The sequence below is a fragment of the Boleophthalmus pectinirostris genome, unplaced genomic scaffold (genome assembly GCF_026225935.1).
Source record: "Boleophthalmus pectinirostris isolate CB_2022bp ecotype Guang Dong unplaced genomic scaffold, ASM2622593v1 HiC_scaffold_15, whole genome shotgun sequence".
NCBI lineage: Eukaryota > Metazoa > Chordata > Actinopteri > Gobiiformes > Gobiidae > Boleophthalmus > Boleophthalmus pectinirostris.
Genome location: NW_026571070.1, coordinates 21,934,770 through 21,960,884, shown reverse-complemented (window position 1 = coordinate 21,960,884; position 26,115 = coordinate 21,934,770). Strand labels below are relative to the sequence as shown.

At 39.5% G+C, this 26,115-nt stretch overlaps 1 protein-coding gene across 3 annotated transcripts; it reads right to left on the bottom strand.

Annotated features, from left to right (window-relative positions):
* Positions 1–46: 46 nt before the first annotated feature.
* Positions 47–25,393, bottom strand: nck1b (NCK adaptor protein 1b). Of its 3 annotated transcripts, none has more exons than XM_020935718.2 (6): positions 25,161–25,393; positions 23,313–23,428; positions 16,408–16,459; positions 15,364–15,604; positions 4,169–4,911; positions 47–3,883 (listed from the first exon to the last, which is right to left on the bottom strand). In XM_020935718.2, exons 4-6 carry the CDS (start codon positions 15,587–15,589, stop codon positions 3,683–3,685), a joined length of 1,170 nt encoding a protein of 389 aa, XP_020791377.1. In that variant the 5' UTR covers positions 15,590–15,604; positions 16,408–16,459; positions 23,313–23,428; positions 25,161–25,393; the 3' UTR covers positions 47–3,682. The 3 variants fall into 3 exon arrangements, with proteins under 3 accessions (XP_020791377.1, XP_020791376.1, XP_020791378.2); XM_020935717.2 differs by having other exon boundaries at positions 23,309–23,428; positions 25,161–25,392; XM_020935719.2 differs by lacking the exons at positions 15,364–15,604; positions 16,408–16,459; positions 23,313–23,428; positions 25,161–25,393 and adding an exon at positions 13,179–15,078.
* Between the last annotated feature and the right edge of the window lie 722 nt (positions 25,394–26,115).

Below are 26,115 nucleotides of genomic sequence, written 5' to 3'. Positions count from 1 at the left end.
TGAGGACACCCTCTAAAAACAATGACAGAATTGAAGAAACCAGACAGAATTTCCCATAGTTTATTATGACATCTTTGAACACTCTAATAATAGACTCTTCTAATTCTTACACCTGAAGACGTCCTCTCCTCCATAGAAACAGTATTAAGAGTATGAACATTACATTTCACAGCACTGCCTCCACTACCCCACAGCATCAATGTGTTTGTTCCACTCTGGCGTACAGTGAGACAAAGAACACCATACAATGTAAGCAGCACAAAAGCACCAACGTCAACATGGGCCACTTGAATTTTATCTAGAAATTAATCTGTGTAAAGACTTTTCTCAGGGTTGCATTTGCAGACAAGAATTCACTTAAGCTGCATTTGGAGTTCTGTACAAGTGGATAATAAAATAATCTCTAGATACATTTTGCAACTGCTGCCCAAATGTTATAAGCAGATTTGAACATTTCTGTAGCGCAGCGAGGCTCTGCTCATGCGGCTGGCTTATGATGGAAAATAATATCTATGCAGAGGTACTTTCAGCCTCTCTTATACATCAGGCTCGTAGGAACATTTTTACATTTAAAGTGGCTAAACTGGTAGCATGATGACAGAAATGTTGCATAATTAACACAATATATCATTTGGCATCATTGCAATATTGGCAATTTCATAAGATATGCAGTAGTATGATCCAAAGCCTTGTATTTTTTGAGTAAAACCGGACCATCTATATCATAATACTTAAGATAACTGACATTTTTGCTACTAATGTGCAGCCCTAGCCTAGGTCACACTAAATGAAAGTTATACTGACATTAAATGAATTTTCTTGGTTCCCTTGACAGTTTCCTTACAACCAAATAAGTCAGGATACCGTTACTTGGCGTTGTTACATTAGATTGAGGTCAAGATTACATTACACCTGCTACTGTATGTTTTTCAATGAGAAATCGGCACATACTGTACATGTAGGCATTCATGAATTACTCAGGAAGTTACAATGATCAGGCATAACAAAATAGCCACCTGTCTAAAATACAACAGGGAAAAAACATTCAAAACAGCCTATAGTTTAAAACTGAACTGAGAATTGGGCAAACTTCTAAGTAAGAATTTGCTTTTTAGCTGTCAGTTTGCAGATGCCGGTGAGATAATTAAAAAATATGGCTAATTTGTAGATCCAATTCCTTCAAAAATGCAAAAAAATTCCTTCCAAAATTGAAAATGCAGCCTTTGAAATGTTCACCCAATCAGTAACTAATTCATATTTAAGATTCATTATTTGTTGAAGCCACAATGTTAAAGCCTGATCAGTATATTCTCAGCAATGATAAGGTCACTTGATACAACAAACAATGCATGACCAAAAAATAATTGGGGAGTACACAAGGAAATAGCCAATGAAGATGTTTTGCGAACTCAATCCATTTTACTGACACACACATGCAAAGCGTCAACCTGATGGCATAGCACGCAGCAGTGACAAGAGGAGTGATAAGGGACATTGAACCTTTGGTAAATCAGAAGCAGTGAAGGCACGAAAAAGCTCCTAAATCCTTCTAAATAGGGCACAGCGAGTAGGCGGTACCCACGTTAATTCTGTCATATTGCGGATTTAAAACAGGAGATAGCATATTGTGAAGTGTGCGGAAAATGGCACCAAAGCAAAGCCAATTAGCAGAATTTGTAACTATGTTAAAGGCCAAATCATAGAGAATATACAGGCACATAAGAAAAAAATATATTGAGAAATTTTGCTTTCATTTTAATTTAAAAAAAAAAAAAAAAAAAAAAAAAAAAAAGATTCCATTCATAGTAAAAAGTGAACTATGTAAAATTTCTAGTGGATGCTTGTTTGATGCTGGATTTAACGTTTCTATCTCCATGGAGACAAGATAAATTAATGTTATACTGTGTAAAATTCCAGGCATCATAATAACCTATCCATGGTGACCAGCAACTGACAAACGACCCAGCAGAAAAGTGGCATAGTGTACCTTTACGATAATGATTCGAGACATTAAAGGCTCTTGTTAAGAGTAAGGCAGAATAAAAAACAGGCTTGGACAATATAACTTGGGTTGACTATACAGTTTGACTTTCCCATAAACTTCTAATTTACTGATATGTGCCTGGTACGTCCATTGCTGCCATTGTTGGACCATAAATTTCTACTTCCGTTGTAAAAAAAATAACTTTCTCACCATCATAAATCCTTACCACACAGTTTACATTAATCAGCTGAAGTGAATGGCCAGAACATACACATATACAAATGTCACATCACAAAAAGAACAGGATACACGCCTCACATCTACTCTATTGTGCCGCAAACGTTCTTTCATTTATACATCACCAATGGCCTCTGCACTCCCCACCCCGACAACTGGGAGCGGTATTCCAGATACTGTATTCAGCGAGTTAAACTTTATCCAAGACTCCTCCCAAGATCCTAAGTCACCACTTGAGTTTCAGAGGGTCAGTTTCCATTCCTCCCATGAAATCCCCCTACTTTTCGATAGCTCCGAACTTCCAGCTGGAGAACTCATCACTATCCTGGTCATCATCATCTGTCCTTAAACTCCAATGCTGCTTTAGTAAGAGGTTTTGAGTACTTCTTTGTCCTCTTTGCCTCAATAACATCCCAAAAATGTCACCTTATTTTCTGTGCATTCAAAACAAAACGCCTGTTCTACCTTCAGCAACTATTCAGAAAGTGAATCATACGTTCTAACCACAAGTGTATATCTAGCATGTGCATTTTAACCTACATAACCACACGAATATAACCTTTAAGCAACCTTTTTCTCCAGTAACTCACGATTTCCAGATGACATCATGCTCTTGACTGGACAACCATTTCCCCTCGGCACAACTAGCATGTGTTTGGACGCAGGCTGAACCTCTCTTATCTCCGGAGAAACGTCCCCCTTGGCAACACACAGGGCGCTCCTCAGCTGTCAGAGTGATGGGTGGGGGAGGGGCTACCACATAGTCACAGTGAAAACACAATTGCATGCAGACGCAACATGGTGGGTTTGTTTCGCTATGAGAGCAACAGGCTACATCTGTGGTGGCCACAGCTATGCAACAATCAGCGTGGCCGAGTGGGCACGTTTTACAAAATGAGAATCCTTCATATGCAAAGCGTGACAGATCTAAGCCTAACAGAATAGTGTCAATAAATATATTTTGGTCACATGAGTTTTATTCAGCATAAGCAGTTAGCAGAGAGTGTTGATTAGCGTGTCAACAGCCAATTAAGACAGACACAAAGAGCTTCAATCATGTCTGAAAGATGGTGTAAAGACAGTTAAAATCATCACATTTAAAAAAGAAAATGTTAAAAAGATTATATATTATTAACAAAAGAGAAAACTAAATGTAAGTCTAATAGATACAGAGGAGGAAATACATGGCATTGCCGATGGGCTACACATCTGGATCATTTTAAATAGGCGACCAAGAGGTCTGTAGTCATCTATCAGGAGTCCATAGTCTTTGTCTCCTCCTCTGTGTGTCCGTCTCTCCCATGCTTTTTCCATTCCTCCTCTTGGAATGCTCTCAAATGGGTTTAAGTCCTGATGATGTGCTAAGTCCTCAGGGTACAGTTCATATGTTAGTGTGTGTTTCACTATGACTCCACATGTTCTGTGTGTATCTGTAGGTTCCAAGTGTCTGTGACAGAGGGATCAGGAGGCAGCCAGGGCCTTGATCAGGTACAGTTTGTCTCCCTGCTCGCTGGTGAAAATAGGGGCCTTTTTGTAGTGTTCAACAAGCTCTTCCATAGAGTTGAACTTCCTCTGTCCAATGCAGTAAAGATTTTCTTTAAGCTGCACTTTGAAATGCTTGTTCTTGCTTTGGGCCTTCAGGGAGATGGAGAAGTCATTGGGCTGTAAAAGACAATGAAAAAAAAATATTAACAAACATGCAGTTCATGGGAACAATCTATTACCTGATACATTTTTATGTATATAAAATAGTGTGAAGAACACACAAAGATTTTAATGCAAAATTGAAACAAGTGTTATAATGAGGAGTATAAATGCTATTAAAATGTTTTTGTTATAAAATGGTTAGCAAGTAAACTTGAGTTCTTTTGCACCTCTAATCATTACTAAAAACACAGCGGACACATTGTGAATGTTAATAATAAGAGTGAGTGTTGGAGGACGTACCGATGACTCGCTGTCTCGGATGAGGAAGTCTCCCTCTGTGCCCCGGTGGTTGAGCGCCACCTCAGCCTGGTGGCGGGTCACTTTGCCATAGTACCACTCCTTCCCGGCGAAGCGGCCGGTCCCTGAGGGGGAGATGTAGTCACAGTCGGGGGTGGGGGGTCCGGCTGGGCCTGCTAGGGGTTTATGGGAGCTGGAGTCCAGCACTGTTACATAATTTTTAGGTACTAATCCCAACTGTCCATCGGCTTTGCGACACTTCCACCACTCTGGGTCGTTTTCAGGTTTCTCTATGACCTCCATCACCTCTCCCTTTTCAAAGTTCAGCTCTTCATCATTGCCCGAGCTGAACGGGTACAAGGCCTGGACCGTGTGCAGCACTCTGTTCCCATTGGCCGTGCTGTTGACCACAGCTGCCAGCTTCTCTGTCAGGGATACCGTGGGGTCACCCAGCCCTCCTGGTCCTGCTGTCCGCTCCACATCCTCTGTCACATAGTTAGAGGGGAACCAGCCCGAGCGGCCGCTGTAGCTGCCACGCCACCAGCCGTCGCTGCACTTCTCCATGACGATGACCCGTGTTCCTTTGACCAGAGACAGCTCATCCTCACGCTCCGCCGTGTAGCTGAACTTAACCAACGCAGGCACGTTCAGGTCATACAAACGCTCGCCGTTATCGTACATGTCTGAGTCCACATTAGAGGCTGTGTCTCTCATGCCCCTCTTCCCGCCCTTCACCTTCCCAATCCCTGCAAGGAGGAGGAAAGACAGAATCAGTCAAACTGTTTTGTTTGTGTAAAAGAAAATGTTTTACACAAATAACCAATGCTAATATATTTACAACAATGTCCAACTTTTAACATAGCCTCAAAAACAACTTGTATTTTACCAGCCAGCCTAGAACGTGACATGAAAGTAAACAAACAGCAAAGATATTTTTAGTCTGTAAATGTTTCCAATTAAAGTACTAGTCGAACTGTTACAGCCCTAGGCCTAATGCTGCTCAGAGGAAAGCCAATGTGGTGTAGAGACTTGGTTAATTCTAAGTTTGGCCTGAAATGGATACAGTTCAGAATGACAGACCATCTCACAAAGTGGCTCGCCAACAAAAAGCCCTTGAGCAACGTTAAATGTGCCTGATGACATCCAAATGACCAGGCCTTCAGGTCTGTTGTAAAAGGCAACCCAAAATGCAACCAAACATCAACTCAAAACCATACCTGCTAATTATTAATGTCCTGAAATGTTTATGAAAAAGACAAAAACAACATATTCACTTAGGGTTAAATAATTGGAGTGGGCACAACTCAGAGCCACTACAGCTATCCGACCACACTACAAGCCAAAATACATTCTTTGGGATTAAGTGGTGGTGCTAAGGAAACAAAAACCAAAGCTTGTGTGGTTGGTAGAGAAACTAAGTGTGATGAAAACTTGTTTACCACAAACTTATACATCAGACAGTCTCCAGTGCATCAGAGTGATTCAGCTCAGGATCTTACAGCTCACCGTAAGCCGTCTCTGCGGTGAGTGCACATTTCTGACTGGGCTTAAGGTGCGTTTCAGTGTTGTGGATATCACTGCACCAGTTACCTGAGTTGCCCTTCTACCTGTAACCTGATGTGCCCCACAGCTGGATCCCAAACCACTCACTTCTGACACTCATTTTTATGGACTGTAAAAACAAACAACATTAAGCGCACTCTGACTGCTAGTATAACTTTGGCATCGCTGTACTATCAAGTGTACGTAAACAAAAATGTGTGGGGAACAGGTCTGTCACCATAATTACTACCATATACTGTATTGTCATTGAAGATGTATGTATTTTGGAGCTCAATATTTGTGTGTACATTTTCTTTACATTAGCAATCCTTTTTTGTATTATGGCAAGATTTGTAGAGGGTTTAATGAGTAACTTCTATAGCTTACTATAGCTTATTTGTTGCTGCTCATGCGTTTCAACAATACTGTACATTTAAAATATGTATTATAGAGCGAATTTGCCTGTGATATTTTGTGTAGCAGTATGTTGTGTTTCTAAATGTGCCATTGTGACAGGCCTAGTGGGGATCATGAGTGTGAATGGAAAAATAACTGTGAATCATGCACAAAGTACAAAAAAGAGACTTCCTAAGTACATGGTTTTATAGGGCAGAGATGCGTTTTAGTTTTTCCTCCAGTGATGGGGAAAAAAGAGAGAGCAACTGTATGTGATCATGTATGTTAGCTTTTGTCAAAAGTAATGAAAATCAGCTATTAATTGATACCAAAACTAGTACTGAAACTAGATTTGAACAAGTACAGATATTAAAAATATTACTTTTTTAAATTCTTTTTTTATTAATCAATTCTAGTTTTATACACATACATATGTATTGACGTATATATACATACATACACACATACATACATACATACATACATTTTCCTCCTGTTTATGGTCGTACAAACTAACAGTAGTGTTAACAAAGGGACGAAATTTTATCGTTTATAATCATGCAAAACAAACAACAATGTAAATGAAAAGATAATAATAAAAAAAAATATATATATATATATATATATATACATACATGCATATACACATATACATATACATATATATACATACATACATACATATAAAGTTTATTTGTTTTTCGTTTATGGTCTTACAAACTAATAATAATGTTAATGAAGGTATAAAAGTTTATCGTTTATAATCGTGCGAAAAAACTACAATGAGAAATAAAAAATAAATAAATAAATATATATATAACACACACACACATATATATATGTGTATATATATATATATATATATATATATATTATGCATGTATGCATGCATGTATGCATGCATGCATGCATACATATTTTATATATATATATATACACACATACACATATATACACATACACACATACATATACACACATACACATAAAATAAAAAGTATAAGGATTATTTGTTTTTCGTTTATGGCCTTGCAAACTAATAATAATGTTAACGAAGGCGTAAAAGTTTATCATTTATGATCGTGCGAAATAAACTAATCTTTCGTTTATAGTCGTACAAACTAATAATAACGTTAATGAAGGCGACAAAGATTATCGTTTATGATCGTGTGAAACAAGCAACGATGAGCGTGAAAGAATGTAAGGATTATGATCATGTATTTATTTTTTTTTTATACAAATATTACTCAAACTGAACAACCAGTCTTAGTCTTATAATAGTTTTGATAAAGCTGGGCTTACACCACATGGCAATTCTTATGTTGTGTTGAAAATTCTATTGTCTAAAAGTATTTTTATTATCATTGTGGTATTGAAACTGGTATTGAGAATCAAGCAAATTCCTCAGTATCAGAATATAGTCCAAAATGTTAGTATTGTAACAACACTATGACCTTTTATACATTAATAAGTATAGTGCCTTGCTAGTAAAGAATTCCAAATCTTAAGTGTTTGCCCTAAGCAGCTTTCAATTAACATAAGTGAAAAAAATTATAGAAGCAATTCTGAATTTACATTTAAGTCTATTCAGTATTCAGTAATGACACAATTTATACAGCGCTATTGTATGCTTTTCGTAATACAAGTCTTAACAATCCTATAAACTTATTTGGCTGAACTCCACTCCAGTAAACAAAACTATTCTAGAACATATCTACTTCAGAGTAATCAGAGCAAGGCTGTAATTTCTTGAGTACCTTAATTCTGGTCACAGCCCAGCGCTCGCTCGACCCATCACTTAACAGGTCTGAGTAAGAGCAGGGGAATACCAGGCTTCGGTCTGCCAGGCCTGTGTGGTCATCATTTTATTGGTCAAGAATTTCCACTTGGCAGGGCACTTCTGAACAGACACAGCGGTGAAATCATGCCGCCTAGCTAGCCCAAAGGAAGTCTGCATGGTCTATCTACATGTCGGACATGTCCAAAGTATAGCCCAGGTTTACACAAAACAAGTAAAGTGTGATTTTACAGATGTAACGTAGTGAACAAATTAAAAAAAAAAAAACCTGTCAGATTTTGCCTTCCTATTTAAGTCTGTGAAGTTAACCTGTAAAACAGATGAAAAGTCATATAGCTTGATTTCAACACTAAAAAAACTCAATTCTGACAACACAATTTCTGTAAAATGAAATTGCACAACAAGTCTTATGATGTAGTGTCATTTTAGCAGGAACTAATGTGTCATCTTACAGAATGTATGTTAGGAGATGAACAGTTACTGAGGGGTGTCTGCTGTGACTCCGGCAGAAGAGGACAAATTTCATGGTAGCACCAATAGCCTCCGGTCAGAGTGCTTCACTGTGGAGTCTGTTATTAGTGCCACCACTGTTCATAACTACAGACTGTGCAGGGTGTTAAGAGCTGATCTGAGCACAGAGGTTAGGCCTAGTCATGCCCTGGGATCTCACACTAAAGTAAAGTATATCAGCTTATACATTTATTTTATTTATCAAAAAACGTTACAAATATATATTTTATCCACTTACTTATCTAGTACAAAATTCTCTAATATATCAAATCATATATATATAGACTTTATTGACTTTATCTCTGTGAACATGCATCCTGTCAGTGATGTGGTAAAAGGGTTGAAAAAAGTTTGACCCAGTCGTGTTTTATCTGTGTGACCAGACTCTTATCACAGTCCCTCTGGGAGTGTTTGTGCTGTTTCCTGCTGCTGTGACAATGATGCTTTGCACACAACCATCATAATCATGAGTTTGTCTTACCAATAATATCAATTATGCTTTCACTTTCACTTCATAAGATAATATTTGTTGTTTATAATTCCAAATTCCATACTTGGCCTAATTTAGACTGGTAATAGGTTAATAGGCAGTAATAAGCATTCTTGAGCCTAGACCCATTCAGAACATCGGCCACAATAATAAACTAAAAGCATGGGTAAAAACAATTTTCACACTAAAATTGCAACTTTATATATGTTGACAAATTAATAAGATTCATATTTAAGATTCAGAGTATGGTACTAATCTGTGAATGATAGCAACGTAATGACAAAGCAGTCTGGGGATCAGAAGGCAGACAGAAATCATGCAGCGTCTGATACACAGGGACAGAGGCACAATGCATAATTATAGGACATTTTAATGCCACCACCTCAATCTGCAAGATGAGCACAAATTCAGCACTTAACTGTTCAGTTACTCTATGATTATTTGTACAGAGCATATGGCTGGGCAGACTACAGACAGTGCTGCTTTAGGGGAGGCCGGGCTAAAAATAAACCACGTTTTGCCCCTGCCCCCACCTGCTCCCCTAACAAGCTACAAAGAGATAAATATTCCTCTTGCGTTTGAACTTGATCTATACCTGAACCTAAGGCTATCTTTAAATGCCTGGGTGCACATGTGGACATGTGGTAACTCCCCCAAAACCAGGGCACTGCTGGGATATGAAGGGAGCAGGGAAGAGAATAGCATGGACATTTTTCTGACATCACATGCTTTTTCTTGTGAGTATGAGAAGGGAGGAAGGAAATTGTGCGTCAACTGGTGGTAAATCATCACTGCACACAATGACAAATACTATCAGGTAAAATGGTGTTCTAGATAGAGAGAATCAGCAGGAGAAGAAAGTGAGCTGGTAGAAACACACAGGATGTGCTTTTGTTTTTTAGCTTAGCCCCTGTGAGCTGGCTGCCCGTCCATTGTCCGCCGGGGCCCTCTCGACCCAGCGCTTCCCTCCATTCCAGAGCTCTTCCTCTGTGGACAACAACAGCCCGCGTCAGCCTGTCTGACAGCTCCAGCCTTAAGACTGCAGCATCACTCTCGCACAAGTATTTTTAGAATGCCATTGATTCACTTAGTGGAGATGGATAAGAATAGCAGTTCCTTTGTGATAGCTGTTGTGGTTATTCTGGTCACTGACATATTGTTTGCAAGATTAGAATATAGATAGGGCATCAGAGCAAAAAACATCAAACATCATGCCAAATAATTTGTGAGGCTTTGGGCTTTATGCTCTTTACGCACCATGATCCCTCACCAAAATCTAATCTAGCCAAAAATACATCAGCCCCAACCAACAAATCAATGCTAATGAATACAAAATTGAGACGAGAAGCCTATAACTCACAATTACACCAGATTACTGCCATATTGAACACAATACGTTCCTCGGCAATCTGGATCACTGCCCTGCACTGCCTTCACCACATACAGTGGCAACTACCAGTATCAGAGTAAATGTGTAACATAAAGTATAAAGAATACCTTAATACTTTTGGGATTATCCTGATAACAGCAATCAGATTATACTTGCTGTTTATTCCAAACGTCCTGTGATGTGCCTATAATGTCTTGGTTGAGGTTCAAATACCACACAGAAGAAGCGGTATTGAAAAAGTAACCACAAACAAGCAGCAATAGGACTTTCTTTGCAGAGTTTGCACTGCGACTTTGTGGGTTTCCTCTGGGAATTCTGGATACCCCATCACTCCAAAACATGCCCAATACATTACAATCCTCAAGATATGGTAGTTCTGGCCAAGTCTAGCTCAAGATCTGGAGATTGGTCCCAGGGCGCTGCACAGTGGCAACCACTACTCCAGAAGGGTTGGCGCAGCAGCATTGAAGAATGGGTCAAATGCAAAGGATAAATTATCCTATGGGCGCAATAAAGGTAGCATATCCTTATACTCATATTGCATACATTTAAAATGTCAGTGCCACTCATAATTATAACCACAGAGTTAATTTCTGCCTCATATGCTTATTTGTTATTAAGCATTCAAAAGATGCCAACTTAGTCACCTACAGAGCTCAGTCATGGCACACAGCCGTATGTTTTAGTATGAGACATAGACATTAAACATAATGACAGATGCTCAGCACTGAGTCAAACTAAAGGGTAGGAGCAGTGCAGACTTCATATTCCTCTGAGGAAAAGGTGTTTTTGGCCTCTGCTTCAATCAAGGAGCAAACATGGCTGACTGATGGCTGCATAGGAAGCGCTGCAAGTCCTTTCAACTTGAGATGTAGAGGACTTCAAAAGCACCAGCCTGAGAGTCTGTGATGAAGCAGAGCAGAAAAACTACTCCACTGGGCTCTGCTCAGAGGACACTAGCACTAACCATTCCAGGTGTTCATCAACATTTAGTCTCATAAACTGACCATAATTTATTATTGAGGTCAGAACTCTATGCTAGAATTAGCCTATTTAATGCTTAGCCTAGAGATCTGACGAGATCAGGCACTGACAAGGACGTATGGTACTGTTAAATGTGCATAGGCCTATTAATTACAGATATTTGAGCATCTGGAAAGACTATATAAGACTAAGGTATTATTATTGTTATTATTCACACTGGCGGATCTACTGGATCCTGTATTGATAAAATGTAGAAACTAGTAAATTTTGTTCATCCAATGCCAGAAGGCAAACTGTAGTAAATATATACTTCCTCTTAAATAGAGTATGGACTCAATCATTACAACAAACCTGGTTTCCATTGCATCATGATTTTATTACTGTATAGCTCAGATGCACCAGTGACACAACATGTCAACACAAACACTCATCAGACTCTGTTGAAAAGTTATCTTTACAAGTTGTAATTCTACATAGCTACATACACAGCTGCTACAGCATCTCAGTAATATGCTTGTTGTCTGTTAACTACATTTAAGAACAAAAAATGGTTTAAACATAAAAATAAAAAGTAATTTAATTTTAATGAAGTAGAGTCTTAAGAGATGATCTAAAGAGGATGCTGCTATGCTCTCTTTCAACACAGTTCACAGCAACACCACACACTTGTCCAAACATCTTGGGCCAAATTACAGGCGAGTGTCTGGCCTTGAAGAAACAAATACAACAGTGACGGAGGCTGCCATTAGACCCAACAGACAGAGCCAGCACAATGATTCAACTTCCTCTTCACTTCTCACTTCCTCTCAGGCCTGTACTCCACTAAGGCTCACACACAAATGTGGCTCAAATTAGAGTTTCCGCTCGCTGGGGTGGCTCTGAAACAGGAAAACACAGGGAGGGAACACACTCCCTGTTCTCCCTTTACACGAGTAAAGGCCTTTATTAGCCCATCTCCACTAGTACAGGGATCTTCTAACCTCATTAAAACTACAGCTCTCACTTTAAGGCTGTTCAATGGAGACAGGGACACACAAGTGATCCCAGAGGAGCAGACAGACACAGACAGGAGATAGCACTCAACAGTTACAAGGTGAGATTACAGCGCGGCTGTGCGCCAGCCCTTTTGAAAACGTGTCAGTGTGCCTGTAAAGTGTCCACAGGCGCGGAGCTGCCGGGACATTCCTCTGATAAGAGGCTGAGGTGAAGGAGATGGGACCCGAGTCCCATCAGTCAGTACAGAGCCTTTCCTCCTCACAGCACAATGCCTACAGTGTTCTCAGGAGCCCCGCGGCCCGGCCACTGTAGCTCATGACACGGAGGGGGGCCGGCTCGCCCTCAGGGTTAGTATAAAGGAAAACAGACTTGAGCTATGTCTCTAGATATTCCCCATCAGGGTGGAGCGGGGGTCTTAAAGCATGATAATGTAATCCGCTGAGTCGCAGCCCACTTGCGAGAACAAATGCTGGAGAAATGGAGTAGGATTTGTGTATGCTGAGACTTCTCAGACTGAAGGATTGTTGAGGCAATTACAGGCTTGAGTTCAGCAGCATATCCACCCAGTCTTGCAGCCGCTCTGAAACTCCAAAAGCCAGAACAAGCCTCTGTCACTCAATGCTATTAAAAGCTGCTAGAACAAAATCAAGTTTATGTCATCTAAAAATGCCACAATCTATTGGCCCAGAAACACTGGGACTTCGTATAAACCACATTTGGAACACAGTTGGAAAGAAAATGAAAGACAAGAAAAAAAAGTGACACCCACTCCTCCATTGCAAAAGAGCCAAAATAGACTGACTCCAACTTGAGACAAAGACGCTTGAAACCCACTTGTAAAACACCAAACAGTTAGTACAACCTCACACTGAGGGGCTAGAAAGGTGTAGGAATGTGGAAAACTCACGAAAGAAGTGTTTGAATAGGTTAGCCATGTCCATTTTGGGCTCGCCGCCTCTCCCTGTGTCCCGGCCCCAGCGCTCTTCCCACTGCAGCTGTGGAGTTATTCCATGTGAACACCCAAAGAGCTGGGCGGGTAGCGGATAGCAGTGCAGCCCACTCAGCACCATGTGACAGCTGTGGACCAGTCACAGCCTGGGATAAAGAGGCCTCTAGCCCAGCTCTTGTAGGAGAGGCCTCATGGAGAAGGGAGGGAGGGGGTAAACTCAGACCGGGGCAGAGAAAGAAAGACAGATGAAAGAAAGAAGATATGGCGAAAGTGGACTAGCTCTACATTTCCAAGCAGGCCTCAGTGTGTGAAAAGAGAGCAAACAAGAGCAGAAAGATTTGAAGGATTTGTCAAGTGAGTCATTGAGTACGTAACACCATCCAACTGCAGTTGTTTGTAGAGACGAACTCATAACTTTGCAACAAGAACTGGGAAACTAGAATGCTTTAGCCACAGATAGGCCCTGGACAGGCACTAAGCAACATAAACAGAGTCCTCCCAACTGTGAACTGCAATGCATCTCCTCACCACCCACACAAGTGAAATGGACAACTGCTATTATGTATGGAATGATTTTATGACTTGTATCTGATTTGAGCTCATGTTTTACGGCATAGACACTTGAGCTTGTGAGTTTGTCGGTGCAGCTGTCCACCTGCAGTTATTTGATCAATGTGTAGTGACAGGTGCAAAGGTGTTGTAACAAACAGTATCGCCACACTGCGAGCCATACACACAACACTATGCAGATAAGACATGCAGGCAAAGCAAACACAGTGAAGTGCTTACAGCAGCATCAATACCAGAACCTTTGTCACAGAAATGATGTCATCCACTGATAGTCTGCTGCCAATTTAGCAATTTTGGTCCTTTTAGCATTGTTATGCTGCCAGACAAAATTAAGACATCAAGTAGGAACCAAACATTCTAAGCTCACAGCTAGCAGAAAGACCCATAAGAGACATGATCTGATAGTTAGAAATGATGACACTGTTATTCAGAGTTACAACAACTACAACAGCTGTAGTAGAGGATTTCAAGGAAACAGACACATTGAGGTTGTTAACTTTGTAACAAAAATGTAAAAGGTGAATTAAGTTAAAGATGAATTTAACTTTTTTTTCCCATAATATAGTGTAGTAGTGAAAGGTCTCTGAGTGCTGCACAGTAGTGCCAACTGCTCTTGACAGGTTACCCTAGCAACATTGAAAGATGGGTCAACAGTCTACAGGGAAATCAAGTTGACCCTTATCTTAACCTAGTAGTACAGCATATATTAAATAAATGGTGCGTGCTACTCCTCTAACTGCTACACACATTTTACAGTACAATACATCTTGCTATACATACGGAAAGATAAACAAAGTCAAATGCACATAATAGAATCACAGTTCATATAGTTTTGTATCCAGGTACTCGAGTAACAAAAGATCTACTTAACAGAACTGACACAAAAGAACCACAAAATCTATAATCTAAAAAAGGGAACTATTTTGGCGGAGTTGTGCGTTTCAAACAGATTTTTTTTTAACAGTGAACTCAAGCCAAATGAATGTGTGGTGGGATCCGGCCATGTTTCAGAGATGCCAGTGGTCAGAGTGTGCCTCCCGAATGATGCTGAATATCTGTCATCAGAGAGAATTAAGCAAAGACAAATGGCAACGTTGGCTTCTATACACCGAGCTGCGTTTGGCTCAGACACAGACCCCTGGCACACGGTTCAGCTTAGAAATATTACTGCTATGCCAACAAGCACAGAACATTGTATTAGAGTAGTTAACTGAAAGGTCATGGGGAAATCCTCAGCTGGACACAACGCATACCAACTGGATGAACTAAAAGCAAAGACACTTACCCTATCTCTTCTGTTTAAAGAGAAGCTGCAGGTGCTCTACAGATGAAATACTGAAAATTACTGAGCAGGTCGAGGTTTCAACTAAACTACAGTCAACCACAAAGCGTCTTCCTGTGATCGCTGTGTGAATAAGACACTACGACAATGTCACTCACACAGATATAATTTCTGCTTGCACTTCAGTTTGTGTTATCAAGAAATTGTTGAAACTCTAAATGACTAATAAAGCGAAGTCTAAGAAAGAGAAAGAAAAATTCTCAATTCAGTCAATCTGCTGCTTATTCTTACCGAGTGTATCTTTGAGATTCTTAACAATCGAGGCTTTCCTGGCACTGTTTTTCCTCTCCACATAGTTAGAAGGCACAAAGCCAGTTTTGTTGGTGGCATTTCTGACCATCCACCAAGACTTGGAGTCATCCAGGAGCCAGAGGCGCTCGTTCTTCTTGATGTCCAGCTCCTGGTCCTGCTGGGCCATGTAGTCGAACTTGGCGATCACAATCACCTCTTCACTCATCTTGGCCTGGGTGCACTGAGAGAGAGAACAGGCACAACAAACTTATTACGAGTCACAGATTGGAACAGAGATAGACTTTTCTGTAACAAAAATATGATTCTAAATTCAGCCATGATATGTTATAGGTTTGGCAAGCCCACTTTACTGAGGTTGATTGCCAAATGGTGATACAACAGTGTGGTCTAGACTTGTCAAGAGAACACATTTTGAAGTGTGATGTATTGCTGAAGTAAATATAGACAATAAACGATAATATTAAAACCAGACCATAAAGCAGAATTATAACCAAAAATGATTATAAATGTACAATATTGGTAAAAAAAAATATGAACTGCAATCAATAAATGACAGAATGCAATACTTGAGTAGTTAGGTGGTATCTATAATGGGTCATAGAAGTTCATAATTCAACCCTCTACAGGTCAAATCTCATAGAACAGAAAACTACATAACTTTTTTCCCCGCTAGTACAAATAAAAAGTACCTATGATAAATACTTACCCCCAAAAATGATTGTTCAATCTGTTATGTACTGAAGTTGATACAGTAATCTTTATAACAGGCCTGCAATGTGCATATTTTCACTCTTTGTAGCTTAAAATAAGAAGTGAAAATGAAAAACTAATAACAAAATTTACTGAATTGAATAGCTCATAGCTTTTAATGATCTTGCTTTGTGTCAGTGGCATTTCAAAGTTTCAATATTATCATTTATCACATTATATCTCTGTAGCAATACACCATGCTTCAAAGTTTGTATGTGACTGGCCTATATTTTATTAAATTTAGAAACTATGTGTGGGAAGAGAAAACTGTACCTGTTCTGCATCAAGATGAGAACTCCAGGGGCTTTTAAACTCCTCCTCTGACCTACACAGGAGAAAACGGGACATTAACACATCATTCATAGACAACCTCAGTTAAACTAAAATGCAGTTTCACTATATCATCTTATACTATACAGATTTCTGGTGTTTCATCTGACAGTTTGAATAAAAACGTCTGTCTCAACACTATAGGTTTGCCAGAGAGTCAGTATCCAGGTTTTCAGGAATCAGCAGAAGGGACATTTCCTCAGCAGCTGTCCAACTATTGTCTATTGTGTCACAGAAATAAGCTTGTCACACATCACACGTCAACAAGTCCAGACCTTGTAAACAAATCGGAAATCAGTATTTGATAGCGTTAACAGAAAAACTAAAACATGTAATACAAAGTTATGGACCAAAAAGTAAAATATTTTTTACCACATACAATATTTCTCATGAAAATGTATACGACTCATTCCAGTTTGTAACAATCAGATTACTTAGCTATAGTGCAGCACAGCAATAGTTTATAGAGTCATTTTAGAAACAGCACTATCTCAAATAAGTCCTAGAGGGTAAAAAAAAAAAAAAAACATGCTTACACAATTTTGACGCAATCTAAAAACTGGGCTATATTTTGCCTGTGGGTCAGAGGGTTTCGGTGTTCATGTAAATTTTTGTTAAATTAAATTTTGTAACTAACTTATTGTGTTGTACCAAAAAAAAACCTTATCAATCTCAATGGAGACAAGGGATTTTATAAAAGTCAATTTTGATAGTGTATCCTATTATAGACAAAATGGATCTCTATCACCGAGATTATTATTTGGAACAACAAATTTATTGTGAAGAAAAAGGACAGGACAGATTATTATTTGTGCTACAAAAAAATCGATGAGAAACAACAATCTCAGATTTGTATAATTTTGACCATACAAGACCAACGAATGAAGTATGAATCGAATGAAAGTTTGCTAATCACATGGATCACACTATTTATAAACACAAGAGCTGCTCTGAAGATTAGTCTGACAAAAAACGCATTCATATCTCTGGTCTTATGACCTGTGCAGCTGTGAGCACTGGAGGTTAGTGCAGCACAGAGAGGCTCCATCGACTGCGCTTTAGTGTCATGAGAGTGGGACACGCTGCTTCACCTTTCCCCCTCTACCCAACTTAAGGGACCAGACAGTGACCTCATTGATCGTAGGCTCCTGGGTTTTTATTGAAGTACTAGTGTAAGTTTCACCAGCAGCTGCCCCAGATAGGCCCCGAACATGATCTTAGGCAAACAGAGGGTGCGCAGGGCGTGATTAGGCGGGATGTGCTAAATAAACAAAACAATAAAGGACAGGGTGCATCCTGGTACTGACACCAGATGAGTTATGGCAGGTTTCACCAGATCTGTAAGTGCTATCAAGTATAGTGAGAAATTGAGTTATATTACAGATAACAATTAATGATACATTTCTATGGTTAGGTGGTTTAAACACATAAGACACTAAAAGAAAAACAAAAACAAAAACTGAATCCGAATCCGAATACTGAATTTGAGCAGGTATCAATACTATGAATGGAAGTATGACCACATGGTAAAATTAAAGATAAAATATTATTCTGTGTTGTTAAATTATATCAGGTATATAATGTGATTATATATAGTAAAGGAGGCAACTGTTCACTGTACTTCAAAACTTTTAAAAATGTTTTTAACTTTATTTTCCAATTAGAGTTTGAGATTTCAGTACTACGAAAATAACATTAATTTATATAGTATAATTTGTATTTTTATGTTTCAAGAAGCATAACAGCCCAGATAAAAGTTAGAAGTTACTGAATATAGTGGAAAATGATGTCAACACTTAGAGGTTGCTTCTGAACAACTGCATAGGAAGCTTGCTTTTGAGGGTGATGTGGTTTGATCTTACAGCATGCCATTACTTGATCTTTCCATCTTTCATTTAATTAATTAAAATCCAGTGGAAGCCATGTTAGGGAGGGCCTGGAATAACACAATAATTATATTCAAATGCTGGCTTTAACAGCATAACAAAAGTCAGCATCATCTCCTCTCATCTCTCCACTCCCAGGCCAGGGTGGACTTGATAATACAATCTGTCTCCACTTACAACGCTGCTCAATCACAGATCTCCTATGACACTTTCCCCCTCTTATCCTCCAGAACGTTGAGCGACAGAAGGCTTATCATCTTTCTTATCCGCCATATTTTCAGTGCGGCACCCCAATCAGAAATCTTGACCCCCCACATTTCCAGTGGCGGGGTATAGTGGCAGTGAATTACAAAGTGCAGATGTGAGGGAGGATCAAAGCCGGAGTGACAGATGCTGAAGCAGATCTGGCAGCTGCAGATTGAGCTGGGGCCACTTGCAGCACTGAGGCTCTAAACACAGGTCACAGGTCAAACTGCTCACATTGTGTCTCATTCACATTGGGGGCCGCTACATTGTTCCACTGACAATCACCATTTACAGGTAGATAAACATGAACGTAGCATCATAAACAAGTGGGATCTGTAAAACTGGGAGCATGACAGGGATAGGCAATATATCGGGTCCTATATCGGCCTCAGTGGCTGGTATGAGACTTGTTTCCAAGTTGTTCCAGTCTCTGTGTGCCCAATGTGTCCTTTTGTACCCAGTGCATAGGGCTAGACAACTTTGACTGAAAATAAAATTATTTTTTATTTTAAACTCTCTTCACAAAAAAATCTGCAAACTACTCAAATGGTCAAAAGTGAAAAGATTCTCAATCTAATTTCCAATGCAATAAAGAGTGGGAAATGTTTAAAAATGTATTTTCTTCCAAACAAACTGATTCTGCCCAGCCCTACTAGTGCATCAGATTTGTTATTGAAAAGACTAATGAGTGAATATAGAAATAGAAGGGAATTTCAGAAGAGAAAAACAGGCTAAAAATATGGCTGCCTTTACAATTTACATCTGTGAAGTAAAAACAATTCCAGGGTCAGGTGACTCATCGAGAGGAATTCAAATCTAACATAAAAAGGTTATTAGGAGTTATTTAACATTTCTATCTTTGCTATATATTTAGATTCATATGTATCTAAAATGGTAGCACACAAAAACATTGAATGAGAATGTGTCTCCAAACTGTTAGCATACACTTAGGTTGAAAATAGCCAGTGTACGAAACATACATAGTAAAAATATTTTGCACAAGCCTTGAGGTTGTCAACAAGTGGGTGGCTGTATTGTGGCATATGCATGGTTATGTGGTTGAGTGCGTGATGTGTGACTGTGACTGCGTGAGTGTGTTTGTGAGAGAGCGACTGTGTGCGAGTGCATGTGCGAGAGTGTGTGCAAGTGTTTTGTTAATGTTTAAAAATACATTTTAACAAAAAAAAACATTTATTTAAAAAAAATCTATGCGTTCTGTTCATTGTTTAATTTAATTGTTTAACAATGGAAGCATACTTTGTCTCTATCCCATAAAGATAACAAAAACATTTATTTTACAGCTGACTATTAGAGCAACACAAAAATGGACTGATGCATTGAAAATTAAATATGAAAAGCTCTATTAAATGTTACTGGACACTATCAACCATAACTCTCCACTATACATAAATATACAGTGTGAAAGCAGTGTTATCAGTTAGCACTTATGTCGTGAAAAGTGCTCACAGTGGACACAGTAGTTTCCCACCAAACCAGATGTGTCCTTGTTATCAGAGCGACCTGTCAAACAATGATCTGATTAGTCTGTTCAATGGCACCATCTTTCCATCAGTAAAGATAATGATAAACCACAAACCGCAACAGTTTTCAATTTGGAGGTGTGCCTGAGACATACTGCAAAAGTGTACTTTAAAGTCACTATGAAACTGCATGTGACACTTCACCACATCCTGCCCCCTACAGCTGCTGCCATGAACTATAGAAGTATGTCAGGGAAATGTGATGTGTTCCTGAGCTGAGCGCTCCTAGTGGTGCTTGTGTGCAAGACCTAAGTGCAACTTAGGGGTTGGGTTTAGTACTGCCATCTAAAGAAGTAATCTGGTTTTAGAGCTAATATAAATGATTGTGATTTAATATAGTCTTATTTTAATGTTTCAAATTAGTCATTCTCAAATTTGTTACGACAATGGCCTGCTATGTAAAAATGGCTTTCAAAGTATCATATGATAAGTTTGTCACTAATAATTGCAAAATATTTTTCCCTATACTGATTGATTGATTGATTGTAGACTTGATAAAAAATGTTGATCATTGACAATTAGAGATGACTCAATCTCAATCTCAATCTCAACGTATCTAAAACTTAACCAGGTCTACATTATGGTAAGGTAAACTTTATTGTCCCTGTGGGAAAATATGTCCTAGCTGCATTAGACTTATTCTTCATTTCCACCGGGTCAACCTGTTAGGAGCAGTGGGCATTAGAGTGCAGCTCTTTCTGTGTGGAGTTTGCATGTTTCTCCCCGTGTCTGGATGGGTTTCCTCTGGGGGCTCCGGTTTCCCCCATCAACCCAAAACATGCTACAGGTCTCCAGAACAGTTGATAGTCAAGGTCAGTTAAAATACAATCAATTCAATCATTGTGTGTCCTTAGGAAAGACACTTCACCCACATTGCCTAGTATGAAAGTGGTGTGTGCGTGAGTGATGGTGGTGGTCGGAGGGACTGTTGGCGCCAATTGGCATGGCACACGCACTTCTGTCAGTGTGCCCAGGGCAGCTGTGGCTACAACGGTAGCTTACCATCACCAGGTATAGCGTGAATGAATAATGCTGAATAATGCTCTGTAAAGCGACTTTGGGGACAAAAAATGTTTCTGAAAAGCGCTATATAAATAAAGACGTACTTGCTTTAGCTAGAGGATTTTATTCATGGTAAAACACTCCATGAATATGGGAGTCAAACTTGGAACCTTTTTAGGGTTAGGCGAGAGTGCTAGTCCCCTAGTCATCCAATAGGCCAGTCAGTGCCAGAATCCGGACTAAACATTAAAACCCCTGAAAGAACTAAACAAACAGAGCTGGACAAAAACTAGCCTTAATCTGAACTGCATAAGACTCCTGAGGAGTACCTCTAGATAAAGTCTCCAAGCAACGGAGGACTGGCACATAGCCCTTAATCATGTTTTACACTGTGAAATGTGGGGGGCCATGGTCAACATAAACACTCAAAAACAATCTAAATCTCAATAGCAGCTGGATCATGTCCTCTCACTAGAACTATGGTCGGTTGTGTTGTATTGCCGGAGTAGGCAGGATTTGTGTGGACTGAGACAGCACCAACATGAGCTCACAGTGGCAGACAGAGTAACCTAATCCCCGGGACAGCCTGCTAAAATCACAGGGCTCTGCTGCCTTCTGGAATGTGCTCGCTAGGCTGGAGCCCTCTGGCTGAGCGGCACAACTCCGTCATACCTCAAACGTACATTTAAAATCACTATACAGGTTTACTCTAAAAAAAATTTAAAAATCACAAAGACTTTTTTTCACTTTCACATAAGCCCAGAAAAACCCAAGAGAGACAAAGCTCATCCCGTCCCATATTCTCTCATAACACAACAGCAGCGCAGCAGCAAAGGGTCATGGGAGATTTGGCAAGCCAGCTGTGGGACAGGAAGTGTGGACACCGGGGCGAGCAGAGGATGAGAAAGTGATGCAATTTGACAGAGCACAGGCTTGACCCCAGGAGTTCAGTAGAGTGCAAGACACAAGTTATGAGAGAAAGTTTTGGGCTTTAGTATCCACTCGACAATTACTGCTGGGGAGGATTGTTACTTTAAAATATCATAAAACGTTGAGAGAGAGAGAAGTGTGTAGGCACGAGTGACACTATTTGGTTAGGCGCCCCAAGGGATCGCCCACAGCACTTGGGAATTGCCTAAAATAGCTCAGTGGCTTGCTAGTGTCTTTTGAGAATTGATGATTTACTCATTGGTAAAATTAGCAGCAGTTGATGTTTCTTTCAAATTGATGGATGAAGGGGTTTTAGGCAGACAAAAATTTAAGGATCACTAAAAGCCTAATATAATACTGTTCAGTTATTAACCATTCAGAAATGTACCAAAAAGCATTCTAATTACCCTTACACAAAATGTTTGTCTGCATTTGCATATTTTAAATTGCAATATTGATCTGAGATGATTCAATAAAGAAATATCAGCTGACTTCCAGAGTCTGCAACCCCTATAGATAGCTGCAGAGCACATTAGCTAGTAGAAGATTTTTTATTTTTCATTTGTACAGAAATGCTGCTGAATCCTACGTGTATCACTGATTAAGAAATTAAAATGAGAGAACTAAGTAAGCACAGAGCAATGGCCATATGCTGGTGGCGGTGAAAGGGGTTGATCGGTAATATGGCGTCCTGAAAATAAGTGATAAAGATTGCTCAAACATGCATTAATCACTCCAAATACAACTTCAAGAGGGTAAATGGAAAACAGGAAACAACTATAACAGGGTTAAACATTCTATACGCTATAATTAGATCTGCTTCTGGTTCTGTATTTTATGTGTGAATATACATGAATAATAATACATCAAATAGGGGACTTTCAGTAATAAGTGACATCCTTTCACAACATTTCTCTGATCCAGTGCTATATTTTAATAGGACTTTAATAGCCAAACGATTATTAAAATTAGTATCTGCATTTCAGGTCCATTTCGTGATGGAAGCATTCATTTCAGCAAAAATGTAACAAAGGGGGGATACTATACTATGCTGAGCTGGTTAAACATGGATACGAATGCAGTGTGCTAATGTCCTTAAATCTTAATTGAATGAGTCTCAAATGAGCCCTAAGCAAAAACCCCGGAGCAGGAAAAACTGACATCCTATCTGTTACAAGAAACCCACAGAAGATAATGGCTCTATGGAAGAAAGGATCCATTTCTAGAGACACCACCTACCTACTTTAGCAGAGCACACACATCCACACCCGCTGGATTGCTGCAGCAGTCACCAGTCGTAGTAGTGCTGGGTGGTCTATTTACTTGCAGCTACTGGTCCAATCACAGCCACATCCACATCTGAAATCAAGGCAAAAGCAAAAATAAGCATTTTAGATTGCCTCAACAACTCAGCCCACTCTTGGGGATTTCCAAAAAAAAATAATCCAACTTTAGAAAACAGAAGGATGAGTGACAAAACCTCTGACACATTAGGTTATCTGGTTCTTTGAAAGTACTTAGCTTTAATATGGTAGTAAAACTCTATATTCAACCTTGAAGAAAAGTCTGAAACTTCTGCAGAGTTCAGAAACAAGAGCCAAGCTGCAGTTAACTTGGCAAATCATTTGTAAAGCAGATAATTATCTCAGAAAGGTGAAATGGATACTCTGACTTCCTGTTCATCCTGACATATATGAGCCCTAGGGTGCTGTCAGTAGGGTCGAGCAAGCCACTTGGGGTAGAGATTTTAGGAAGACACATGTTGGGACTTGAACAGCCTTTCAGGCAAAAGATACTTCCACATTGTACTGTCATACTGAAATGCAAGGACAATATCAACACAAGAAATTACACTAGATAGAAAAACAAGACATTACACAAGAGAAATTTGTATGTAGGGTTTCTTAAAGATACCATTTGTGCTCACATCCTCTTTTTACAACTACCACCACATGGGGAAATACATAATGAACAAATAAAACACGTCTGAAACTGAAACTTCTTTTTTCCGTAAAAGGGGAAGTTAAACATTTACTCTACAACAGCAAATATATTAACCACACTGAGATTTAGTATAAGTGTTGCCCATCAAGAAAACTGCCTACATTTTAAACTTTATAAAGCATGCATTTTCAACTTGATGAAACCTAATAGTGCTGGAGAGTTACTCATTAAAACTAATTTGACTTTTTTTGATGGGTTGACACAACTTGAAAATATGAAAAATGACCAGGCCTACCAGGCTAAGTAGCAGAGGGCATACAATAGAATACTATTACTGTCATGTTGCCATGTACAGTAACTACAGTAAAACAACAAACAGGACACTCGTGCAAAACTATTAAGCCTCTAGTCCTCCCTCTCACTCCCATCAAGAAAAAGACTTCAGGAGGCCAAGTGTCATTCCTTTCTCACCTCCCTGAATCCCACATGATAGAAGATGTCTGTCAGGGGGGACAAATAAAGCACATATTCAGCTGACATGGATTACATACTAGAAAAGACAACACATGCAACAAGTAATGCTAGTTACAACCTACATAGTGACAAGAATTTTGTCAATTCAGTCCATCTACAGCTAAATAGGGGAGAACACGTTAATATAAAAGTATGTATTTGTGGTGGACTCACAATAGTAGGCTATGCTACTTATGTACTGATAGACAAGAAGAACTCGAGGAAAATGGCTTCGTTACCACACTGTAGTAAAAAGAGTGTGCTACAAATCTACTGTAACAACAATGAGAAACACATTGGGTTCACATATCAAACCTTACATTGGCACAATTCTGCTGCGTAAATCTGACACGCTGGCTCACCAGGATGAGCACAAACATAAGATTTCTTTACACAGGAATAACGGAGTCATATGGAGAAATCCCGTTAGCCTGCTGCTGGAGTAGAGTGGAGAAGTGTGTTAACGCTAGCCATGTTGGGATGAACAAATGGGTTTGTTAGCTGTTATTCGATGGAAATTCAGGGATAGAGTCGGAGATTTGTGGCAGTGGCTCGGATGAAAAATGTTGGTGTGTTAGCCTGTACCTTACTGTAGACACAAATCAGACGCAAAGTCAGCCTTACCGCGTCTTACCTGATTTGTAGTCAGTTTTCTTTTCTCCGATAGAAATCATGAACGTGTAGAAATGCCATAGAGGGGACGAGATGATGTGCCAACGACATTCGGAATCACAGAAAGCTTACAGATGTTTTCGGGTGCTAGCATAGCGGATGAAAGCCTTTGCCCTGATGGAGTGGCATTTCTGTATGTGTATCAGAGCATGTCACTGCTCTCTGCATAGCGGCTAGCCTAGGCTAATGCTAGCTGCCGCTAGCTGTTCAGACCGCAGGTCCCGCCTTCTTTCTGTGATTGGCTTAGAACACATAACTGTACTGTGATTGGAAAGGGGCGCCGTCAATCATTTACACTGCAGCTCCTGGTTGTTTTGCATTCATATTGCAACTGCAGCTCAGTATTCATCAGAATTTTACTGTCGTACACACCGTGGGTCTGGGCTGCAGTCCCCAAATAGGCCTATCTGAACTAGTCTACTGTGTGATTAGGCTTACGTGTTCTTACGTGTTTTACACTTTGTTTATATCAAACAGACTGAAGCAAATTACATTGAATAAGAGTTCCTCCTTTTGCCCTGTAAACCTACTGTTGCTGATGATTTGTATAATATCACAGGCTACTCAAAGATCAAGAATAAGGACAACATTTACTTATTCTTATGACAGTTACAAAAGTAGCTAAAGATCCTATCTCAAACCTTTACAGGCCTAGGCCTACTTAAATGCAATGGACTGGAGAATTTTGGGCAAAAAGCCCAATATTGTGTACTGATATAATAGTATAAGCCCTAAGCAAAGATAAAGATGATTCAGGCAGGTCTGCAATAGCCTTTCTACAAAATGGATTGTGCATGCCACCTGCTGGGCTATTGGTGCAACATCTGTAATGCAACATGCTGTCGTGCACCGCAAAGTCTATTATAAATTCATACTAGTGCATATAGTATGGCTCAGAATTATTCACAGAGACGGAC

Bases quoted from the DNA above. Each gene is read 5' to 3' on its own strand.
- nck1b (XM_020935718.2), bottom strand. From the start codon at position 15,589: ATGAGTGAAGAGGTGATTGTGATCGCCAAGTTCGACTACATGGCCCAG. The intron at 4,912-15,363 runs GTAAGAATAAGC...TCCTCCTTGCAG, and splicing joins GAATCTCAAAGATACACTCG to GGATTGGGAAGGTGAAGGGC. The intron at 3,884-4,168 runs GTACGTCCTCCA...TGTCTTTTACAG, and splicing joins TCCGAGACAGCGAGTCATCG to CCCAATGACTTCTCCATCTC.